Source organism: Aureobasidium melanogenum (genome assembly GCF_000721775.1).
Source record: "Aureobasidium melanogenum CBS 110374 unplaced genomic scaffold scaffold_17, whole genome shotgun sequence".
Lineage (NCBI taxonomy): Eukaryota > Fungi > Ascomycota > Dothideomycetes > Dothideales > Saccotheciaceae > Aureobasidium > Aureobasidium melanogenum.
This window is the reverse complement of record NW_024470069.1, coordinates 99,185-121,166: the sequence shown is the minus strand read 5'-3', so window position 1 is coordinate 121,166 and position 21,982 is coordinate 99,185. Positions and strand designations below refer to the sequence as shown.

At 50.7% G+C, this 21,982-nt stretch overlaps 10 protein-coding genes across 10 annotated transcripts; 5 read left to right on the top strand and 5 right to left on the bottom strand.

Annotated features, from left to right (window-relative positions):
• Window positions 1-268: 268 nt before the first annotated feature.
• Window positions 269-711, top strand: M437DRAFT_86190 (ribosomal protein S28e; the record flags this gene model as incomplete). The annotated part of the gene is made up of 3 exons (XM_041028414.1): window positions 269-329; window positions 503-586; window positions 650-711. 3 exons carry the CDS (start codon window positions 269-271, stop codon window positions 709-711), a joined length of 207 nt encoding a protein of 68 aa, XP_040877904.1.
• A 1,465-nt stretch (window positions 712-2,176) lies between these two features.
• Window positions 2,177-3,271, bottom strand: M437DRAFT_52958 (2-nitropropane dioxygenase; the record flags this gene model as incomplete). Its single annotated transcript, XM_041022447.1, has 2 exons — window positions 2,177-2,546; window positions 2,601-3,271. The coding sequence occupies 2 exons, from the start codon at window positions 3,269-3,271 to the stop codon at window positions 2,177-2,179; spliced, it is 1,041 nt and encodes a 346-aa protein (XP_040877903.1).
• Window positions 3,272-3,758: 487 nt separating this feature from the next.
• Window positions 3,759-5,620, top strand: M437DRAFT_53208 (flavin-containing monooxygenase; the record flags this gene model as incomplete). The annotated part of the gene is made up of 2 exons (XM_041022487.1): window positions 3,759-5,436; window positions 5,496-5,620. 2 exons carry the CDS (start codon window positions 3,759-3,761, stop codon window positions 5,618-5,620), a joined length of 1,803 nt encoding a protein of 600 aa, XP_040877902.1.
• Window positions 5,621-6,239: 619 nt separating this feature from the next.
• M437DRAFT_86187 (uncharacterized protein) lies at window positions 6,240-7,661 on the bottom strand (the record flags this gene model as incomplete). The annotated part of the gene is made up of 4 exons (XM_041028413.1): window positions 6,240-6,979; window positions 7,030-7,277; window positions 7,343-7,514; window positions 7,568-7,661. The coding sequence occupies 4 exons, from the start codon at window positions 7,659-7,661 to the stop codon at window positions 6,240-6,242; spliced, it is 1,254 nt and encodes a 417-aa protein (XP_040877901.1).
• Window positions 7,662-9,191: 1,530 nt separating this feature from the next.
• Window positions 9,192-10,299, bottom strand: M437DRAFT_53376 (RNA-binding domain-containing protein; the record flags this gene model as incomplete). Its single annotated transcript, XM_041022521.1, has 2 exons — window positions 9,192-10,137; window positions 10,193-10,299. Coding segments are annotated over 2 exons (1,053 nt in total), but the record flags the coding sequence as incomplete, so codon positions are not given.
• Window positions 10,300-11,858: 1,559 nt separating this feature from the next.
• On the bottom strand, window positions 11,859-12,638 carry M437DRAFT_67660 (scytalone dehydratase; the record flags this gene model as incomplete). The annotated part of the gene is made up of 4 exons (XM_041024979.1): window positions 11,859-11,878; window positions 11,939-12,368; window positions 12,428-12,483; window positions 12,614-12,638. 4 exons carry the CDS (start codon window positions 12,636-12,638, stop codon window positions 11,859-11,861), a joined length of 531 nt encoding a protein of 176 aa, XP_040877899.1.
• An 834-nt stretch (window positions 12,639-13,472) lies between these two features.
• Window positions 13,473-15,277, top strand: M437DRAFT_53275 (uncharacterized protein; the record flags this gene model as incomplete). The annotated part of the gene is made up of 2 exons (XM_041022501.1): window positions 13,473-14,721; window positions 15,015-15,277. The coding sequence occupies 2 exons, from the start codon at window positions 13,473-13,475 to the stop codon at window positions 15,275-15,277; spliced, it is 1,512 nt and encodes a 503-aa protein (XP_040877898.1).
• A 1,030-nt stretch (window positions 15,278-16,307) lies between these two features.
• Window positions 16,308-17,190, top strand: M437DRAFT_53115 (uncharacterized protein; the record flags this gene model as incomplete). The annotated part of the gene is made up of 2 exons (XM_041022476.1): window positions 16,308-16,499; window positions 16,564-17,190. The coding sequence occupies 2 exons, from the start codon at window positions 16,308-16,310 to the stop codon at window positions 17,188-17,190; spliced, it is 819 nt and encodes a 272-aa protein (XP_040877897.1).
• A 631-nt stretch (window positions 17,191-17,821) lies between these two features.
• Window positions 17,822-18,853, bottom strand: M437DRAFT_52932 (glycoside hydrolase; the record flags this gene model as incomplete). The annotated part of the gene is made up of 1 exon (XM_041022444.1): window positions 17,822-18,853. The coding sequence occupies one exon, from the start codon at window positions 18,851-18,853 to the stop codon at window positions 17,822-17,824; it is 1,032 nt and encodes a 343-aa protein (XP_040877896.1).
• Window positions 18,854-20,675: 1,822 nt separating this feature from the next.
• Window positions 20,676-21,547, top strand: M437DRAFT_53361 (uncharacterized protein; the record flags this gene model as incomplete). Its single annotated transcript, XM_041022517.1, has 2 exons — window positions 20,676-21,070; window positions 21,133-21,547. 2 exons carry the CDS (start codon window positions 20,676-20,678, stop codon window positions 21,545-21,547), a joined length of 810 nt encoding a protein of 269 aa, XP_040877895.1.
• Between the last annotated feature and the right edge of the window lie 435 nt (window positions 21,548-21,982).

The window sequence follows — 21,982 nt, the reverse complement described above, 5'->3', positions numbered from 1 at the left end:
CTCTTCCCCGAGCTGTCGCGCAATCGCCGCATCTAGGATCTAATCTTATCTCGCAGTCACCGTCGCTGAGTCTGTGCACTGACGGCAGCCACGGAGGATCATCGGAAGTCAGCACACAACGCCAAGCCGCACGACGCGAATTTGGCAATTCGTGGAGCATACTCACAGTCTGTCTGAAGATTCGATCCCAGTAGTCGACGCCTTTTTTCCTTCGCCCTCGCCCATTTCACAGAAGAAGCTATCTCAGCTCATCACACAAGACTTCAAAATGGAATCCGCCAAGGTCCCCGTCAAGCTCGTCAAGGTCACCCGCGTCCTCGGCCGTACCGGTACGTTCACGCATAAGAACGACGACAATCCTCCATTGCCCGCCGCCGAGAAAGAGTCTACTGGAAAGAGGAGGACTGCGCATACCGAAGAAGACACTCTGGACGACTCGGACACGGCCATGGAGGATTGCACAAACTGCAGGACAAATTGCTGACGGTTTTTTGCGACACAGGCTCTCGCGGTGGTGTTACCCAGGTTCGCGTTGAGTTCATGGACGACACTACCCGTTCCATCATCCGTAACGTCAAGGGTCCCGGTACGATTCTCTCGCCTTGACCGCCGCCGTGCGATTCTCGAAAGACTAACACCGCATCTTCAGTCCGTGAGGACGACATCCTCTGCCTGCTCGAGTCCGAGCGTGAGGCCCGCCGTCTCCGATAAGCGACCAACGCATCGCCCCCTTCCAAAACCGTCAACCGCAACACTTTCTATTCCAAAGATCGATCGACTGTTCCACCCTCTCGTCGATGTTGACTTCTCTCACCTCAACCCTCTTCTATGATACCGCTGGCTTGGGGAGATGTTGAAGGGGAGTCTCGTTGCGGGCGCAAAAGTGCAAAGTTCTCTGATTACGATGATGTCGCCTGGGGGTCTTTTATGATGGGTCGGGAGCTGCTGCGTAGTTTCTTCTAGCAAGGAGCCGGACAAGAAAAAAAGGAAATACGAAAACAAAAAGCTTCGACGACAATTCATATCTTCCTCTTTTTCACCTGGGCTTGTCAAGTTCTGCGCGTTTGTTGTGCTGACAGGAAAAGGATGATTTATGCGACACAAAAAAGTCTTGGGCGTTCTGGTCTGGTCTGGTCTGGTTTCGGTAGGCAATGCAGTTTTGTTCATCTCTAACGCCATCCATCTGCCGCGTCACATTCGCTCGAACCAGATATCTGTCGACCACGAAGACCTCGGCTTTGGCTTGTCTGGCTTGATCCCATCACCTTGCGCCCAGACATGCCTCACCACACTTGGACTGCGATTCGACTTTTGGCAACTGCTCACGACTCCCAATATACCAACCACGCCACACACAGCTGAACGCCTTGAACGTAATATTTTGTCACTTCGTCGTTCCTCCTCTCGTATTGATCAAGGCAGTGGCAAGTATGTCGAATGTCGTGTGCCACCAAGGTAGGTCTGAAACTGGTGGTGATTCGCCGAAACAAACTCATGTTGCTGCCTCGGCATTCTTAGTAAGCTGCTCCATGTCCTATAGGTATATATTCTTCGTTCCCCCTCTCATTTCTCCTTTTCTTTCCTTCTCATACTCCTTTCTCTGCTTTGCAGTGTTACTGGATCACTCGCTACTTCTGTGGCTCTGGTGGTGTTTGGCGAGGCGAGCATTCTTCGTGCTTAGCACACGGTGGAGGACGGCTTCGGCCCTCTCTCTCACCTTTTTGAGGCAGTCTCATCAACCATCATCATCCACAGGGGGGATCCAGCCTCCACACAGACAGGAAGTGATGGCGCGGCCAGCACTCTCGTGCTTTGCACATGGTAGCGGAGCGGCTTCGTGCCCCTTCGTCTTATCATTCTGAGGCCGTCGCGTCACACCACTCTTGTCAAAAACATGGCTGGTATCTAGAGTGTTCAAAAGGGCTCTGCCTTCAGTGGAAGGTGTTACTTGATCAAGTACAATCAATCTTTGGAAACTAGGTTGCCTGGTAACAGGTTCGGAACTTCTCCGATTTCTTTACTTTTTTGTATTTTTTTCATCTGTTCTCTGGCTTGCGAGCTGGGTGCCGAAGAAGAAGATATCAGGTGTTGGCGTCGTTAGTATAGGCTTCATTCGATGGTGTGTTTTTGCAGTACAAGCATATCGGCTATAGGCCCTTCTGCTTTGTCTCCCAGCCTACAACTTGCTGTCGCGCGCGACGAAGCTTTGTCCTCTCTTCAACATGTTAACTGCCTCTCTAACCATATCTTCAACGATGTCCTTTGCAGGCTTCACGTCGCCGATCACACCAGCTACTGTACCCATCAAGAATGGCAAGTCGACGTCTCTATCGTCGTCCATGTCTTTCTGCATCGGCACTATGCCTTGCTCGGTCAGTCGCTTGATTTCCTCTGGTCTGTTCTCCCATGACTGGATATAGTCGTTCATGCGAACGCGAAGGGGCCGACCGCTGACGACCAACGTACGCAATGTGTCCTCGAACTTGGCCGATACTACTGCTTCTTTATGCAGCTTCGAGCATCCGGCTTCGACACTTGCAACGAACCTGTCACCGCAGAGTCAGCTCTCGAAACTTCAGGTAGCTTGAGAATCTTCTTACCTCGTTCCAACCCATACACCAGCAGCTCCCTGCATCAAGGCAGCTGCTAGACTTCTTCCATTGTATATACCCCCTGCTGCTACCACTAGAGTAGGCTCACCAGTCAATGGACTCTTGTACCTGCTGGCGGTATCCACAACAGCTGGAATCAGGATATTGCCAGGAATGTCACCTGTATGACCTCCACCCTCTCCACCTTGCGCGCAAACACAATCGACACCAGCCTCTAGTGCTTTGATTGCATGTTTAGGATGCCCGACCATATTCATAACCAGAATACCATTTTCATGCAAGCGGTCGATGACTCGTTTCGGCGGCACACCCACAGCACTGATAAACAACTTCGCTCCTTCCTCGATAACGACATCAATCAACTGATCCAGTTGCCCATGAGTATAGTCATGATTAGTCTTTCGCGCCGAGCCACCTACTTGAGGCAAAGCAAGGTCAACGCCAAAAGGTAGATCTGGAGAAGCGAGATGTGACTTCAGATCCGTGATGATGTCTCGTAGTTGCTGAGGATTGTATCCTAGACCACCGATGGTGCCTAGGCCGCCTGCATTTGAGACTGCAGCGGCGAGGGGCCCGGAAGATGTGCGAGCCATGCCTGCAAGTAAGATCGGATATTTGATGCCGAGCAGGGTGGTCAGAGGTGTGGTAAGCGTGGGCATGGTGGCCATGATAATTTTGCAGTTTACGTTATGAACTTGGAGTTGGAACAAGTAGCTACCTAAAACACCGCGTCGTCTTCTTTTCTAATATATAACTACTATCACGGATCCTCTGCCGGCCTGAAAAGAGGTCAAGTGATGCGGAGAGAGAAGTTGAAGCGGGGGACCATGCCGAGGCTCGCCAGCGATGATCGTCGACCACACTTGCTGCTCCTTCCTTCCTCACCTGACAACGTGGCTCGGATTGCTGACTGCGCTTGAAGTCAGAAGGAGTCAATGTCCATGGTTGTCTAAGCCGTGATGCTTGATCCTACGAGTTGCCGGTGCAGCCGGCAGACCATTCTCGATACCAAGTATCATGTACTACATGGATAGAAGCCTCAGATGTAGTAAGCAATCCGACAAGGATTCCATTCAAAAGCCATGAACATGGCCAGCAATGCCCTTTGTCTTGGGCCAGCATCAAGATCATCCCTAGACCCAGAAAATGGCAGCTGTACAGGGTCCCACTTTCCCAACGCCAGTAATAACCAGCGACCAGCTCAAGGGCAACTTACCCACCGTCACAATCGACGAGAATGTCGATTGTGCTGCAATAGCCACCTCATGCATTGCCCGTCTCCAAAACCTGCAGCAAAGCGACCTGACCGACGATGCATTATGGAGAGACTCTCTGAGCATCACTGAACACCAGCGAACCTTCAACAGTGCAACATCCATAATTGCTGTCTGGAATGAGTTGAAGGCCAGATGCCAACCTCACAACTTTCGACTTGTACCAAACACGGCGATGGTATTTAGACTGGGACCCCGTCCAGCTTGGCTTACTGCTGCTTTCACATTTGAGACCGATGGATCTCATCCTGCTGAATGCTCAGGCCGATTGAACATGGTTCCTGACGACAGCAGCGACTATAAGATCTGGGTCTTCTGCACAATCATTGAGGCACTCAAGGATCATGATGGACATGGAAACCCAGACAGCCTCCCCGATCCAAAGTTCGCGCCAGCTGCCAACCTCGAAGTTGGCGGTAAAATTGATTGCATCATTGCAGGAGGCGGTATGGCTGGTCTCTGTGCTGCAGGAAGACTGCACGCACTTCGCATTCCCTATCTCGTCGTCGAACGCAATGCTTCAGTTGGCGACAACTGGACTAAGCGATATGACTCTATGCATCTACACCTCTCAAACAGCTATAGCGAGATGCCATTTCAACGTGTGTATCTTGACAAGCCATACAATCTCAGCAGTCGAGACTTGGCCGACGGCATGCAGAAATACGTCGACATGCACAATATCCAAATCTGGCTGTCAAGTTCGGTAGACCAAGCACGCTGGGACGAAAACACCAAGAGCTGGACCGTGACTGTAAGCAAACAAGGACAACTTTGCAAGTTCAGGGCAAAACACCTCGTCATGGCCATTGGAGGCGGCTTGGATGTACCGAGACTCCCTAAAGAATATGCCAATCGCGACGAGTACCAGGGTACCGTGCTACATTCCATAGACTGGAAAAACGCAGACGCTTTTACTGGCAAAAAGGGTGTAATCATCGGGTCGGCCAACAGCGCCTTCGACATAGCCAAAAACATGGTCGACAGCAACATGTCAGAGATCACCATGGTTCAACGCAGCACAACCCACGTCATCTCAACCAAAGTGTTCTACCCCTTGATCGATCCTCTCTACAATCCAGAAACCGACGTAGGGCTCTCGGATAGATTGATGCTGACACCACCCTACGCAGTAGGCAGATTAGCAATCATGGCAGGGGCAACAGCTCTTCAATCTCAAGATCCAGACCACTACTCCTACCTCCAAGCAGCAGGTTTCAAATACCACCAAAGCCCAGATCTGCTCGCCGACGCACTCGAAAGATTCGGCGGTCATGTATTGGATCACGGTACTGTGTCTTCAGTCTTCAACTCTGGAAAATTCAAAGTCAAATCTGGCATTTTACCTGTTTCATTCACGAGAACTGGCTTGCGCTTTCAGGATGGCAGTGAAGTCGATGCAGATGTAATAGTCCTAGCCACAGGCTTCAGAAGCAACTTGCGCGAAAGTGTTGCCGCCATAGTCGGTTCTTCTACCGCCAACTGCCTCGACGATTTCTTCGGTCTCGATGCCGAAGGAGAGATTAGAGGATTGGCTAAACCTATTGGTCGTGAGTGTGCAGCTCAGAGGATTAGACAAGAACGTTTTGAGCTGACGACAGAAACACAGATCCAGGGATTTGGTATCTCGGAGGCGGTACCGCCAATGCTCGTTTCCATTCTAGAGTGCTGGCCATGCAGATTGCTGCTGATGTTAGAGGGAGGCCTTTTGTACCCTATACTGCTACTCCTTGAGAGAGGTTGCATCATTCTTCAGAATCGACCAAAGATGCGTATGTGGAATCTGTTCTCTTTTGACTTGGTGGGAAGCAAGTACAAGCCAAAACAAAACACAAAGACATTGTTCGCACCCGAGAGTACTTCTCTAAAGTTTCAGCTTTTGAACAAACTTATGACCTTGCTCGTATCGCTGTTGCATGTACTCTTGTTTGCTAGAGCTCGATGAGAGGGCCCTTAAATACAAGCAGGGTCATACATTCAGCAACAATGATTTGACTTTCTATGAGCTCAATGAAGAACAACGATAGCTGTCACACTAAAGGACGTTATTTGAAGTTCTGTTAACCTCCATTGAGAAATTTGTACTACGTTGCTGCGATTCTGGGTCAACGACCGGTGCTGCCATTCCCAAAGCAAAATCCAAAATCCTGGAGGGTCGATCACGGTGCTCGAGTAAGCAAACCTGACCTTATTTGCACTGGACAGCAAACAATCAGAGAAAGCAAAAGCATCGTTGATGGTATCTAGGTACAAGCAATACACGACTTCCTCGTTCTGTGATTCCGTAGTTCACACTTCTTGTCTCATCATCGTCTTCCTCATGAGCAATTGAACGTAATCCTCGTGTCTCTCTTCAATTTTGCATGCTCAAACGCAGCATCTCAGCCTCAGAGATCACGGTAAAGCCAGTCTTCTTCGATCTAGCGATGGTTTTTGCAGGGTGGTAATCAGTAGCGGTGCCGACCCTTTTGCAAATTCTGGGGGCCCTTGTAGGAATAGCAACGGCTTTACGAGGCACATGAAGCACATCTTTGCCATCAGGAGCATCCACAACGCATGCAGGATATTGGTCGCATGCAGTGTGCATACTGACGTCGGAGACGTTCCTCATAGAGCCATGGTCAGGTGGTGGAGTGTCTGAAGAGCCATCGAGCATGGCAATACCACGTTCAATGAGTTCAGGGACGATGGCGTTGGCAATTTCTCTGACTTGATCGCTCGGAAGTCTTGTCATCTGAGTTTGCTGACTACCAGACTGAGGTGCATGGATGAAATTCGACAGAGGGGCTCCAAAGGTGTAACCTGACGAGAAGTCAGAAGGTGTAGTCAAGTCACTGAAATCCAGGTGGTCACTATCAGTAAAGACCTGATCGAAAGTCTGGAGAGGCGCTGTGCTCGATGGATGAGAGATTGGTCCATCGATACCAGAAGCAGCTACAGAGTGCGGAAGTATGAATTTGCTGTCTTCAGAGCTAGTGGCTTGATCACCGACGGGACAAGACACGTGAGGCACATTGCCACATCCGAGAGAGTCTTCTGATTTGATGAAAAGTCGAGGATCTGGCCATGCAACTCCGGCCTTGCGCAGAAGATCTGATGACGGTGTGTCAGCAGGATGAGGACAACAAGAACATGTCACTCACTCTGAGGAGCATGTATCCATTTGAAGGTGATGATGTCTTTGACAGGACTAAAGTGATGCTTGCCAGTGCTAGCTGCTTCGTAGAAGTAACCTTCAGACAGGCAAACTGTGATGCGTCCAACGTTATCGGCAATGTGGAGCTGGAGCTGATCGCGCATGGCTTGGTGGAAGGGAGGGAAGAGCAGTCTGCTAGCTGCCGAGTGGAAGACCTGGTGAGGGAAGTTGCCATCTGGGTTGATTTTCTGAACTCTGTGTCATATTTTTAGTACTGGCGTAGTTTGTAACACCGGACTGGTCACACGAGAGTAACTAACGCAACTGATTTGCCGTCAATGGCAACGTGCATTGCCAGGATGATGCGGTTGCCTCTCACAAACTGGGGAGACGATATGACTGGCTTGGACCACGAGTGTAAGGAGATCTTGAAAGGAGTTCCGCGAGGCAACGAAGGAATGTAAGCGTTGAGTGTTGGAGACAAGCCAATTGCTAGAAATAGTTGTCAGCATGGGGTCTTGAAGAAGAGACAGGGTTAGACGTACGAGTAACAATGCCGAAGCACTCAGTACGAAACTCCTGGATGGGTGTGCTAGACACCTGCGGAAAGAGCAGGATGTCCCAGTTCTCGAAGCGCATGATGAAAGATTCAAAGTAATACGCTATCGATGCTTTGAGGCTTGTCGGAAGGCAGATTCGACGCGCGAATCAACACGACGGAGTTGGTTGTTGAGATGATGAAGAAGAATGAATGTAGCAGAAGAAAGCTACTGATGTCAACAATGATGCGTGGCCCAACGTATGTCAGAAGGAAAGAACGACCAAACGCCAAAGCCTTGTCAAGCGAACGGAGTTAAGTACCTTAAGTATGCTCCTTCCAGCTGTGAAGTTGGTTCCTCTCTGGGCTTTCGTCGAGCATTACGTCGAGTTTATTGGGCTCGACGAAAACTGGCGAAGGAGTTTCCATGTCCATATACCTTTTGTATCTTGACTGTTCCCTCACTTATCGTCCTTTATTTTCACTTAGCTCGCATTGAGGGGTTAGTAGCTTGCGAGCAGACGTACTACCATCCTCCGAGTGTGTCAGTCTGACCCGAGGCTTTGACTGTTTATATCAATATCAGAGCCTGTTATCCATGTGCCCTCCTGCGACCCAGCTCACTTGTCACTTCACTGAGCTCACACTTCTTCACCACCTGCACAACACTAAATCAGCTGTGTTTCCTCTGTTATGCTTGCCCTTGAGCCTGTACCGCTTACACAGAAGTTAGCCATGAGCCCTTGGAGTATTGTCTTGTTGGCTACAAGTGATCCGGTTGTGAACCCGTGGTGTACCGATGTTGAAGCTTCTGTATAGAAGCTGTCGTTTGTCTAGATGTTGCCGATACGATTGCCTCTCGGAAGTGGATTATAGCCATCCAATGCTTCTTGATGGCCTATTATGCGCCCTCTAAAGCAAAGACTTGACAATAACTTCCTTCATGAAGATTCAAGATAAGTGATTCATCCATTCGTGGCTGTCCGTTTGAGCCACTTGTCTAAGAGATAGGTCCTCAGCTACATAACTCGACCAATTCCTGTCTACGACTTGTAAGCAAAAATACTTGACAGATTTTCGCACCACCTGCGTATACCTCTGATGCCTCCTAAAAGTGCATTGAACGCCACAACAAGTGCTCATGGCATTTCAAGATTGCCAACCACATTCAAGCAAGACCGTACACAAACATTGGAAAAATCAGAACTCATACCATTTTGGCCCTCCTTTTGGGTAGTAAGAAACTGTAAAACGCAAGGGTAATAGTAAACGAGCAAATAACTACATTGAGATGGGCCATCGAGGCGAAGCATAGACATTCCTATGCTTGCACCATCGATGAACCAAAAAAAGAATAGGAGAGATAAGAAATAGAGAAAAGACTGAACCAGGCCAACGTCGAGTTCAGAGAGCTTGCAACTTTTAAAAAAAAGAGCCCCATCCATCCTTCGCCGCATGACTGTGTTGAATTCGTGTGATTGCTGAAAGGACTGACGCCGAGAGGGGGAAAAAGAACAAGGAGGTCGTGAGGGGGCATGCAATAAGCAGGATAGATTCGTCGAAGTAAAGCCAGTCACATGAACCTGTCCAACTCCCGCTAAAAAACCACTCAAGGCTCAAGGAAAAACTGCTTACTGTTGATGGTTAGAGGCATCTGGGGACCAGAACTGCTGTTGCTGCTGCTGTTGTCCACTCACTTTCATAGGGGCGAAGCCACCGTAAGGGTGTTGAGGAGGCATGCCCATCGAAGGGTAAACCGGTGGTGGGGGAGCGGGGCGGTAAGGAGTGCCGGCAGGGCCAGAGTTGTTCTGGCTGCGACCCCAGCTGAGACGGACACGCGAGTTACCGATGGGGTAGCCCTGCATCTGGTTGATGGCCATCTCGGCAGCGTGGCGCTGAACGAACTGGACGAAACCGCAGCCCTTGCCGGGAGGGATCTTGACGTATGTGATTTCACCGAAGCCCTGGAAGAAGGAGCGGAGCTCATCCTCGGTGACGTAGCCACTAAGACCGCCGACGAAGACGGTGGTGTTGTTAGGGTCGGTGAACTGGTTCATTGGCTGAGGAGCACCGTAGAAACCAAGAGGAGGGGCACCCATGCCGTACATGCCAACGGGACCACCGGGCATACCTCCCATGCCTCCAGGACCGGCGTGCTGGTTCTTGTTCTTGGGAGTAGCAGTGCTGATGCGCATGGGTCTGTTGCCGCAGTAAACGCCCTGCATCTCGGTAAGGGCACGCTGTTGGTCTGCCTCATCGGAGAAGCGGACGAAACCGTAGCCGCGAGAAAGGCCGCTGATCGGGTCTGACATTATCTTGGCCGACTTGCAGCTGGGGAAGCGGTTCTGGAAAATGCTGACGAGAACGTACTCGTTGACCTCAGGGCCGAGATCGCCAACAAAGATGGAGTACTCGGGGCCACGGTCATCACGGCTGCGGTCAGCAAGACCACCACCCGAAGCCCAGTTGAGCTTGAAGGGACGGTTTGAGTTGGGGATGAGAGTGCCGTTGAGCTGAAGAGCCTTGGTGGCAGCGTCAGGAGATTCAAAATCGACGAAGCAGTATCCAGCATTACTTCTAGCCGAGTATGGTTAGCATTCCATTCTTTCCGAGGCATGTTCAAGCTACTCACCCGGAGAATTTGTCGCGGATCATCTTGACGTTGACCTGGTAGCCCATGCCGAACCAGACGCTTCTGACGAAGTTCTCATCGATCCAGGGCTCGAGCTCACCCATCCTGTATTTTGTCTTAGTTGATGCTCGTTGTTCCGCTCAGATTCAAAGTTCAACATACCACAAGGTGGTCTTGGGCTCGCCGCCGGACTGAGAGCCAGGGCCGGGTGCGGATCCAGGTGCGCCAGAAGGAGTAGGAGGGAATTGGCCCTGTTGAGACTCAATGGGCTGGCCCATGGGAGTTTGCTGAGGCTGAGCGGCGGGAGCGCCAGATTCTTCGGGTTGCTGACCCTGGAAAGAGTCGCCGAATTGTTGGAAACTCATTTTCGATGGTGATGATGTTATCGCAAAAGTCGAGATAAATTAAGAACACCGAGATCTGAATGAGACAGTCAGTGACAGGTCTCAGGACAAGGGATGAAGCGGGTTGTCGCGTACTCAAAAATCGTGCGGCGTAGTGAGTAAGATATGCTTGTCGCGATTGGAGATCGACGCAAGTTATAGGGAAGCTTGATAAAGCTGGTGTTGTATCGCTCGGAAAGACAGGTAAAGAATCGAAGACGTTGGGTGTTGTTCGATGCAATTCCTGAATGTGACGGTGAAAGCTCAGACGAGTCGTACTTTGGCCAAAGGAATGTCCGTTGACAATAGTTCACTTGCAAGCTGTCACTTCAGTTAGCGCGAGTTGGGCCAGATGCGCGACAATGAGCCAAGCAAGATGAAGTGCAATGATGTGGCGATGGGAGTAAGGAGATGGTTGTGACAAGTGTGGTGAAAAGCCAGCTCGGCAGCCTCGGCGGGGTCGAGGATTCGCGGCAGCGACGCGAAAGCTTTAAGTGCTCACGAGCTCAATAGCGACAATGCTGAGAACGTGGTTCGAGGGCCCGGACGGAGCGGCCGAGACAGCGTGGAAGATGGGATACGGGATCGGACAGATGCAACTCCTCATGGCGACACCAGAGAGGATGGCGAAAGCCATTGGTCATGAAGATCGGCTACCAGGGTGTCGGGAGGGAGATGACTGTGGATGAGCAAAATGAAAAGCGACATACCGGCAGCACGGGTGCAAATAGAGCAGGAGCGGGAAGCAAAGGACGAGACGAAAGACGACGAAAGAACCGCGGGAATAGCACAAGGAAAAGATGCTGTTTGCGCGCGACAGGGAGTCAGGGAGGAGCTTTGATCGAGCAACGTCGAGACACTGAGAACTGCCAAGTTGACCGTTGTTGCCCCAATGGAATCACGTGTACAGGCAGATCGCTCCTGCCTGACGCAACCTCGAAGATCCTGTGGGGATAGGGGCGGAACCGGCATTCGGGTTCATCAATCTCGAATCGCCTTGAAGGCATCATTCCTATCTTTATATTGCTGCCAAGTTTAGCCGCACGATTGCGCATTCAGGAGGAGAGGCAGATGCTGCTCATTCGGCTGGCTTTGTGAGCACGGAGCCTCTCGCACGGTATCGTCCAGCAAGGTGACACTGACATCTAAGCTTCAGGAGCTTCAAACATGGACATAAAAACTGGTATTCATTCATTCATTCGCTAAATTGATAATCGACCCTGGCCCAGCCGGGCTCCATGCAAAAGGTATAGTCACTCATATTGAGTCTTTTCCCAGGCAATCTATGCCTGCTCGGGGATGCCTGGTGCAATCAATGTCAGTCATCAGGTCATACGAGGACGTAAGTAAAGTGCGGACTTACCAGCAGCCTGCTTGGCCTCGCCGAAAGAATCTCTGCCACTGGCAAAGACCTTGTCAAAGTCGTACTCGAACCAACGAATGTCAGGGCTCAATCCAGCGAACTTCCACTCGCCGTTGATCTTCTTGTACCAGTGCTTGTTGGTGCTGTGAGCGTGGCCCTTGACAGCAACCTTTGCTCTGGACTCATCAGTGTACTTCTGGTGAGGAACACGAAGCTGGTGCCAGCCAATGATCTCAGTGTCAGAGACCTTCTCCCATCTAGTGCCACCGATAAAGTGCTGGGTCTTGAGGAGAGGGTCGCCGAGCACGTTAGGGTCAGATGCCATCTTGATGAACTCGTCGGCAGGCATGGCCTCCCAGATCTTGTCGAGGAACGAACGGTAGTCGATGATAAGTTCGGGCGCAATAACGGTCTCGAGTCTCTTCCAGTCCTGCAGTAAAATGTCAATCCTTTTGATCCTTGAACCAACGATCAGTCTAGGATGCTCACCTTGGTGTCGTAGCTGTCTGCCCAGTTGAAGCAGGCGGCCATGCAGCCAAGCATTTCTACAGGTTATTAGCATTTCTGATCAAATCGAAAACCGCTTGCTCGGAACACAGGCTGTGCCTGAAGATCTTGTTCTTCAAACAGCATGCGCGTGTCTGCAAGGGTTTGCGATGTTTGGATTTAGCATACCCTCGTGTGATGGGTAGTTGGTCATGGTGATGGTGATGAATGTGCGATGATAACTCTGGAATCACGATCACAGCGAACAGCTCTGTATCTATATACCTGCCTCTGTCAAAGCATTTCTATCCCGGGAGTCTCAAACATTAGATATGTTGTTGCCCCACCATGTCCGAACGGAGTTGTTTGAGGGGCCGAAAGTCTGGCTGTACCTGATGCAAGCAATCCTCAGGTACCAGCTAAACCATCGACATGTGCACACTACAGGTTTGCTCGAAACTTTCAGTCGCTCCAAGCAGCAACATTTTGGTACTACAAGTAAAACGCGCTGATTTCTGCTTCTGTTTTAATAGAGTCGAGCTTTCAGGATGCGATTTGACAGAGCATAGAAATGTAACAGCAGACTGCCAAGCTGGTAAAGATCAAGGTGCCGCAGGGCCCAAGCCGGACGGCATTTTTAGCAACCCCCACTCTCGACGCTTCGGACATTTTTCTGAATCGCAGGCGTCATTGGGTCGATGAGCGCGAAGGCCGAGCAGCGAGACGTGAGATGTCGCAGAATGCGTTGACCACAAATAGTTCGGAGAATTTCATGTCTGACCTGAGTTTGAGCTAGCCGACACGGGCCTCTGTAGAAGCAAGAGCATGGATTGTTGCTTATGGCAGCGAGTTGGGAGGAAAAGGATGATTGCATGAGTGCAAGGCTGGAGATGGAGATGAGAGATCATGATCCTGGCAACGGTATTTTCCCGAAGCGGCAATCTGTTGATGGGCGTCGTCACAACCAAACAGCAAATTCAGACATGTCATTCACATCAATGTAAAGTGTCCGGCCCACATAAACATCTGGGAACCACCATCGTGCACAATGGACCATGACACGCTTAACACGGCGTCGACATACCTGAACAATCTCCTGTTGGCTCGAGGTCTGCTCCGAGACAGCAAGTCTCTCGACTTCGCCAAACCGACTCGAGAAACACGAGCTCAGATTATCAACCTTGTCCACGATCTCCTCTTGCGCCGCGACCGGGACCAGGAGAACCGCGAGCAGATTGCCTTGACTCTTCGCACTCTCCGAATTGACCAGACTCGCAAAGATGGCGACCTCGAACGACTACAAACTCGACTCGATGTCCAAGAGCGCTCCCTGCAGCAAGCACAAACAGAAGCCAGGAACGCCAAGATCGAAATGCGCAAACTCGAGTCGACTTCCAAAGCACTGAACGACCAACTTGGACGATTGAAGGCGTCCGTCTCGCAGATCAAAACACAATGTGCCAACGATGTACGGAAACGCGACATGCACATCGAGCGCCTCAAATCACATCTCCAAGGCCAACAGAGGGGCAACAAAGGCGGTCTTGTTGCTCCCACAATCTCTGTCGGCGGCAGAGGTCCACACTCGTTCAACGCCTCAGTACGAGACATCTCGGATCCCGAATACAACCTGAAGCAAGAGACGACCGACTTCCTTACACAACTAAGCTCTGGTCTGAGCGACGAGAACGACGCTCTAATCGAGATGATCCGTGGAACATTGGCCACGTTGAGAGAACTACTCGGAGTACCAGAGCAGAACTTGGACAGCACTATTGACGGCATCGAAAACGAAGATGGCTTTGCACATGGGTCTCTCGCTGAAGAGCTTGAATCAATGCTCAATATGCTCAAGACTGTCTTGACAAACCCCAACTTCGTCTCTATGGATGAGGTCGAAGCAAGAGATGACGAGATAGCACGACTGAGAGAAGGCTGGGACCAGATGGAGGCAAGGTGGAGAGATCTGCTCTTCATGATGAACGGCTGGTGCACAAGGCTGGAGAAGAGCGGCGACACAATCAATCTCGACGAACTTAAGAAGGGTCTCGGTTTGGGTGTCGGTCTCGAGGCCCCTCCGACTGCTCAGAAGCTCCGCGCCAGTCAACATGCTCGCTCCAACAGTGACCATGATAGCGGCATCCACACCCTAAGTCCGACTCCTTCAGAAAGCCACGCCGCTCCACCAAGTACTGCAAAATCGCAGAGAAGCATAGACCCACCAGAGTTCTTCAACCTCAATCCTCGAGGACAGCGTACTACGCTCAATAAAACGAGCCACAATATCCAATCACCGCGTAAAGTCGCATTTGCCATGGATGCCTCCGAGAACACCGACCCGGCCGAGCCAGCCCCAGGCACTCTCGATACGCCCGTCTTCGTCAAGGCTTCTGCGACCAGATCTTCGCTTCCCACACGCCGCCAACTAGACCTCACCCCATCCGCTGGCTCACATGACAGACTTGTGAGTACCATTGCCTAGCCGCATCTGTACAGTACTTTGAGTTAACGAAAGTATAGAGTTCTCAATCACGCGGCTCTTCACCGCCACGAAGACCTGTGGATTCTCCATCCGAGCACTTGCCGCAAGGGGAGGATGAAGAGTGTCGGGAAGAAGGTAATTCTCGATTGTCGGTCGAGGAAAAGCTGCGCCTTGCACAAGCTGAAGCTGAGGCTGCAGGTGGAGCACCAACCAAGGGTCCAGATGAGGACTCGCAATTTGACATCGACCTCGATGAGGAGATGAGCAAGCTTCGGAGTCCCGCGAAGAAGACCAAGATTCAAGGCAGGCCGAAGCGCAGGAAGAGTACGCTTAGTCCGGAAGAATTGGAGGATCTTCTGGGACTCGAGTAACGAAGAAAACGACTCATCACCAACCTTAGTTGAAAGCTTACGGATTGTTCACGACCCATGAGATACCATTATCACAATCATCACTCTTAGCTTGTTCGTCTTGACAGGCCGCTCTCACATTGCGCAGGTCGATTTCCAGCCTCTCTATGCATGCATCAAGGATCAGAAGATCTACCGAGTGTCTGACGGCAAACTGTCATTTGTCGAGAGTCAGTAAATGATAAGCGGTAGGTTGACCAGACCATGTCGGTATTCATGCAACTCGATTGTGCGTGTCCCTGCCCACATTGTGCATTGGCGAAGTCGTGAAGCTTGATTGGAGCGACGCGTGAATCCACAAATCCAATCAGCTTCACCACAGAACCGCCCTTCGATTCTGCTTCCATTCACCATCTCCTCTCAAGCGCTGCGACCGAGTAAGCTCTCCCAAAGATGCGCAGTCACACATGCGGCTTGCCAATAGTGCCAGAGCAATGATTATGCGAGCCCCCGCCCCGCCTTTATGATTTTCCCTGTTCGGTACACTTTGAAGTCATGGTGTTCGCGATTCGGCATGGCGTGCGTGTTTGTGTGCCTTGTGTGCCTTGCGTGCAAAAGTCAAGGACCGGTGACTGGCATCAAGTATAATTGCGTTCGTTCTCCTCGACTTCTCCTTTCTCTTTTTTCTTTCAGCGAGACCTGTCAAGCCTGGAGCTGACTATTAGTTTGATTTATTTTACTCCTTTTTTTCTTCTTTATTTTCCTTATCCCACTAATCGAGCGAGCCTGGTGCTCTTTAATCCACAGAAACTCATACTATCAATTATCCTTTGCCCATACCATACCCTATCCACTAATCACTTTGTTTTTACATTTATTCTATTCACCTTTTGATCTTTTTTCTTTGTCGCTGGTCGACTAGAGAAAATCACCAAACTAATACTCAGCTCTTCTTGCTCAAAGCCTGTCCATTCACATTCGGTATTCTGCTACTACCGACCATTATATTCAGGAAAGGAAACAGAAACAGTAAACCAGACATATTACAACAATGGCAGCCGTCCAGCTGAACTTTACACTCAGGACGTCGTCCAACTGCAAGACGGTCCATCTCATTGGTTCATGGGATAGCTACAAGAGTCAACTTCCTCTTTCCAAGGACTCTACGAAACAAGGTGGTTGGAAAGGTACTTTTAGATTCCAGGGCTCGACGTTGAAGCCTGGCTCGAGATACTGGTATTACGTATGTTCTCCTTTTCTTAAACTTCAGCACACAAGGCAGCAGTTTCTAACGGATTGAAAAACAGTACATCATCGATGGCTACCACGTCTCTCACGACCCAGCCCGCGAATCCACAACCGAACCAACCACAGGCCGCAAACTCAACATCCTCGACATTCCATCTGGGAGATCGCCAGGACTTGCCGCAGCCCCAGCACCATCTTCAAAGTCGCATTCAAGCAGCAAACACACCCGCCGCACCAGCGAACATATCCCCAAAGGCCGCTCCTTGTCACCCTCACAAATCAAATGCCCACGTCCTAATCGTCCGCACGAGACCCGCACGATAACTCGCGAACAATACAATGCCTCTTCTGTGGACCGCCTTGCCAGTCGACTCGGGAAAGCTCGACTCGAGTCCGACAGCGAGAGCGACAGTGATTCCGACAGCGATGTACCTTCGCTTACGTCTTCACGCAGCAGTGCTTCTTCGTCGCCTTCATCTACAAGTGCGTCGTCGAGGTCTTCGTCAACGAGCGCGTGCACTTGCAACAGATATGGCATTACCAGGTCTGGTGCGAGGGTTAAGCTTGACTGTGGCGGTGATGTGTGTGGGCATGATGAAGGCAGTGATTGTTCCTCTGAAAGCGAGGATGAGAAGCAATATCGTGCGCGTACGACAAGACGACAGGGGATGATTGTGCGTCGTTGAAAAGCTTGCCGACTCTTCCTGATGAGAAGTCCATCACGCTCCTTTACGCCACGCCACTTTGAGACAGGTGTTCACGTTCATTTAGACGACTAGCCATTGTTCTTGCCCAAACCTGGTCTGGTTTTACCTTCTGTTCTTTTTCTGAGAGGATGCGGCTTGCCCAGAAGGTTGGTGTCACTTCAGGCTGGTCCTTTTGTGCTACTGCAGCAACCTTTTCGTACAGCCTTGCTTCCTCCTCCCTTTTGTGTCGCCTCATTCTGGTGCGACACTACTGACTTACTGATGCATCACGACACAGATTGAAATTCTGAGTCGTGACCAGCACTTAAGGTGGAAGAGGAAGGAAGAGGAGAGAGATGTCTTGGAAGAAGACGTCAGGGGTGTGAGAGAAAGGATGAAGAGAGAAGGGAATTGTATGGACGCAGGCAATGAATTGCTTGACCTGTCCTGTTCCAACGATCACGATGACTTGCTCTATCGAGAGCACAGATGAAGTTTATAGCTTGGCAACTAAATAATCCAAAAGCTAAATATTCATCTTTATCATAATCTCCTTATCATTCATCTCGTAAAGCATTGCAAGTAGTCATAATATCATAAACAAGCATACCTTGATCCTCAAACCCAAGTCCTACTCCAAACTCTCCTTGGCATAAAACAAATAATCATTCCCATATTCATCCACATTAGCCGACCCCTGCACACCATCCCACAACATGATCCCTCCAAGATTAGTCGTATACAGTTCTCTTGCGAGACTAATCTGATGACCCAACGCATCACCCTCAACATATCCACTTCCCGCACTTGCGCTCGCCCCAGCACCGACAAAGATTTTGGTCTCATTGTTGACAGCGAACAAATCATCACTCCAATTCGCAAATGAGGTCGCAAATCCGTCAGAGGAAAGGTCGCAAGAGGGATTGTTGTAGAATTGGACAAAGACGAAATCGCAGAGTGCCATGGTTGGAACAGGGATGGATGCGTCAGGGCGAGGACACTGGGGCGCAGCACTTAGATAATACTTCTTGCTAGTGTCGGATGCGAATAGTGTACGCAGAGCGTGAGCGAAAGTGGTGTAAGAGGTGGGATCTTTGGATTCGTTGTCGAGGTCGAAGCCATCAATTACAATGGAACCAAAAGGACGTAACGAAGCGTCCAAGCCATTCCCTGCGCCAAACAAATCCCAAAGATTCTGAGCTAGTTGGATGGCTTCGTTGTCGGAAGTGAAAGTCACATTGGAGTAGTAGCCGCCCAAAGATACCAGTACGGGCTTGCCTAGTTGTTGGCAGCTTACGATCTCTGGAGCGAGGTCGGTGCAGTTTTGCAGTCCGGGAGCATGAAGCTGTTGAGCGGCGGTACTGCCTTGGCAAGCAGGACCGAAGTTGGCAGACGGGAAGCCTTCATTTGTGAAGAAGGATGTGACAAAGGCTAGGACTACAATGTCGACGTTGCTGCTTTGACAGAGTTCCATGAGGTCACCAGTCTTTGTGTTCGGCGTCTGGCCATAGTATACAGCGACGTTGTTTTGTCGGCTGGTCTCGAAGACGTAGCCGGTGCTTGTAGGTGTTGCGACGGAGCTCCAGACTTGTGAGTCTACAGAGGTCGTGGTCGCGCTTGCGCTCGGGTAATCGCCATTTGAAGAGCTATACACCGAGGGCATAGGCAACACAGGTATATACGACGTGGATGACGTCCCTTGCGCTGCCACATTAGATGCTTTAGTGTTCGAGATGGGTGTGGGCTGAACGATAGTCGAGGGCGGCACCGGCACATAAGTTGTTCTCGTCAAAGTACGAGTAACGCGAGATTCTGGAGTCGACGAGGTTGCAGCCAAGTCTGACGAAGAGACTTGGTCGGGTAACGAATAAGAGGTCGTTATGGCTGCTGGGCTCGAGGTTTGGATACTCGTGCTAGAGGGCACAGACACATCGGTCGTTGTTGCATTGTTGATGGCCAACGTGGTTGTCAGCGATGCTGCAGCTGATGCAGTTGCAAAAACAGCCATTAGACTTGCTATCAACGCCTCTTGTGCATGCAGACGGTCATCAACTGCCTCAAGAAACTCGAGGACGTCTTGCGGTAGATTCGAAAAGCCTTGCTCAATGGACGTGACAATCTCCGTCAAGTCAGCAGCATCTGTCTCTGCTGCTGGGCTAGGTTCGCTCTGCAGCGGAATAGTCGTGGCATCACGCCGACCGAGTCCATGTTTGTGATGACGATGTATGTGTAGGGATCGTACAGTGCAAACAAAATATATGAGTGAGATGAAGACGCGGAAAGTGCTTAACGAGAGCATGATAGCGAATGACTGTGTTTGCAAACCTACCTTTTGAAGGCCATAGCAAAAGGTATATATCCATGGCGCCGAGACAATAGCCTAGACATAGGAGGCTGTCGAAGAATGGATTTACTTACCTGGGACCAAGGAGAACAGGCATGGTCACGCAGAAATGCAGGATACTGTAAGAGCGAAGACGTGAAGAAAAGAGGTGGATGGCATTCCTGGGCAGCGTCGCGTGGAGTCACGGAAAGTGGGTTGGAGCGCTGGATCATGCCCTGAAGAAAATTGGACAGCTGACAGAAGGAATTTGCGTTGCTGACCCGAAAACGGGGAGGCTGTTGCAAAGTGTGCATTCCCTAAAGCGCCCGTCGAGACCCCGAGCATGTATACACACCTTCCTTGGCGCTGCAGCGAGCTTTGCATGACAGGTTGCATCGACGAGACATGTTTGAAAAGCTGTGAGGTCTGTTCGCGTTGGGAGGCCTGTATGACGAGAAGATCGAGGTGGATTGAGAACAAATGGCCCCTTGGTTCGTTCTCGGAAGCGCGGATGTCAAATTGAAGGAAGCTATCAAAGGGTGTGATTCGCGTAGCCGTACGGAGAAAGTTCGCTTGCGTCAGAAGTTAGAACAAAGACGCGCGGGTGCAGCGCGAGGGAACCCAAGTGAGCCCATGTACAAGCGACTATGTAGAGCAAATGATTACACTTGTGCAGAAACTGTGGTGAATTATATTGAATGGCCTGATAATAATTGATGAACTATTGGAAAACAGTGTTGGAGCTGAGGAAGGATATACGGAGAGTAGGAGGAAGGGTGTTTCCTGATTGGGTGGAGAGCTGGTCGAGAACGCTACGGCTGTCCTTTCCTCACAAATAATGAGCGCGCGACCTTCACTCAAGACCAAGAAATGGCGAAGGCCAACGCCTCACACACGGCCGGCAAAATGCTCGCCCAGCGCACAACAGAGTCAAACTACCTTGCACTCTGCATCCCTTTCCCATCCATCCTAACTTCCCATACACATAACCACCACCACCCATCGATTTCTTGATATACCGCCGCCGACGGCCAAAAGCTCCCACACTCTACAAGCCTGCCACTGATCCACTCCCAAATCCGACGAGACAAAGCCAGCCGCACCACCGACCACGGGCGCAATCCAAGTCGTCGCTCCCAACCAGTCACCCACATTCATCACAATGGCAACCACGCCGTCGCAAAAACCATCAGCTAAATCATCCCTCAAGCCTAACAAGATCGTCATTCTTCGTTTAGCTCCTCATCTGCTTAAGAAGGTCATCTCACCATCTGAAGACGCTTCTGAGCCATCAGCCACTGCCTCTCCTGCACCAGCTTCAACCCCCATCATCAACGCTCCTGCACCAGAAGCCTCGGAAACGAATGGCACCCCTGCACCTGGCACCGATGCCGCTGCCACAGACAACAACTCATTAGCTCCTCCTACAGCAGTCAACGGCAAGAAGAAGGGCGTCCCTGGCCCCAAACCTGGAACAAAGAGAACTGCTGCTCAGGCAGAGGCAGGCCCGAATGCAAAGCCTAGGGGAAAGCCCGGTCCCAAGAAGAAGCCTCGTCTGTACGTAACCTGCACTAAACTCACACTCCAAACTCCTTGTGCATACTGACACTCAATCTCAGGGCTGACGGAACCATTGACAGAACTGCTGAGGGCACAAAGAAGGGTCCATTCGGCGGTGTGAATCCCATAGCTACACACAAGCTAGGCCCCAAAGCCAATACGGGTGCCATCAACGCTGGTCTTCGCGCTCTGGACAGATCAGGCAAGCCATGCCGAAGATGGGAACGCAAGGGTCTTCAACTCAAGAGCATATCCGGTGTTGCTTGGACGGTTGGATCATGGGCCGCACCGCTCAAGGACACTTCGTCGTTCAGCGGCGATGTCAAGAGTGAGAACTCGTCCAGCAGTCAAGCAGATAATGCTAGGCTTGCCAGCAGTGCACTCCCTAGCGAAAGGAGCAACAGTGGTGAAGGAGCCAAAGCAGACAACACTCTCGAGAGCTCACCAGCACCGGCATTGGCTGTTGAGGCATGAACGACTTAGTTTAGACAGTATTTGTAAGTCAAGGTGATTACACGTCGTCTTCTTTATGATTACTAACATGTTCCAGTCCTTTTCTTCTCTCAGAACATCACCTCCGATACCCAATAACGATGTACACAAGGTCATGTACACTACCGAGCAATTTTGGCTGCAGACACAAGCATTCGAGCAATGCATCTCCTTTGTTTTTCTTGGAAGAGGACAGTATGGCGTTATCCGGGTCAGAGGATAGCGTGATAGTTTGGCTATGTAAGCTTGGTCAGAATGGCTGAACAGACTGACGGTGGGGCGATGATGACTTTTTGTCAGACTACAGAGTGCTTGACGATAGTATAGCTATGGATACCCCTTGCAAGACAGCACAAGACAAATGTATTTCTTTCCATGTCTGAGGTGGCCGGTTGGTCGCATGTGATTCTGGTCAGG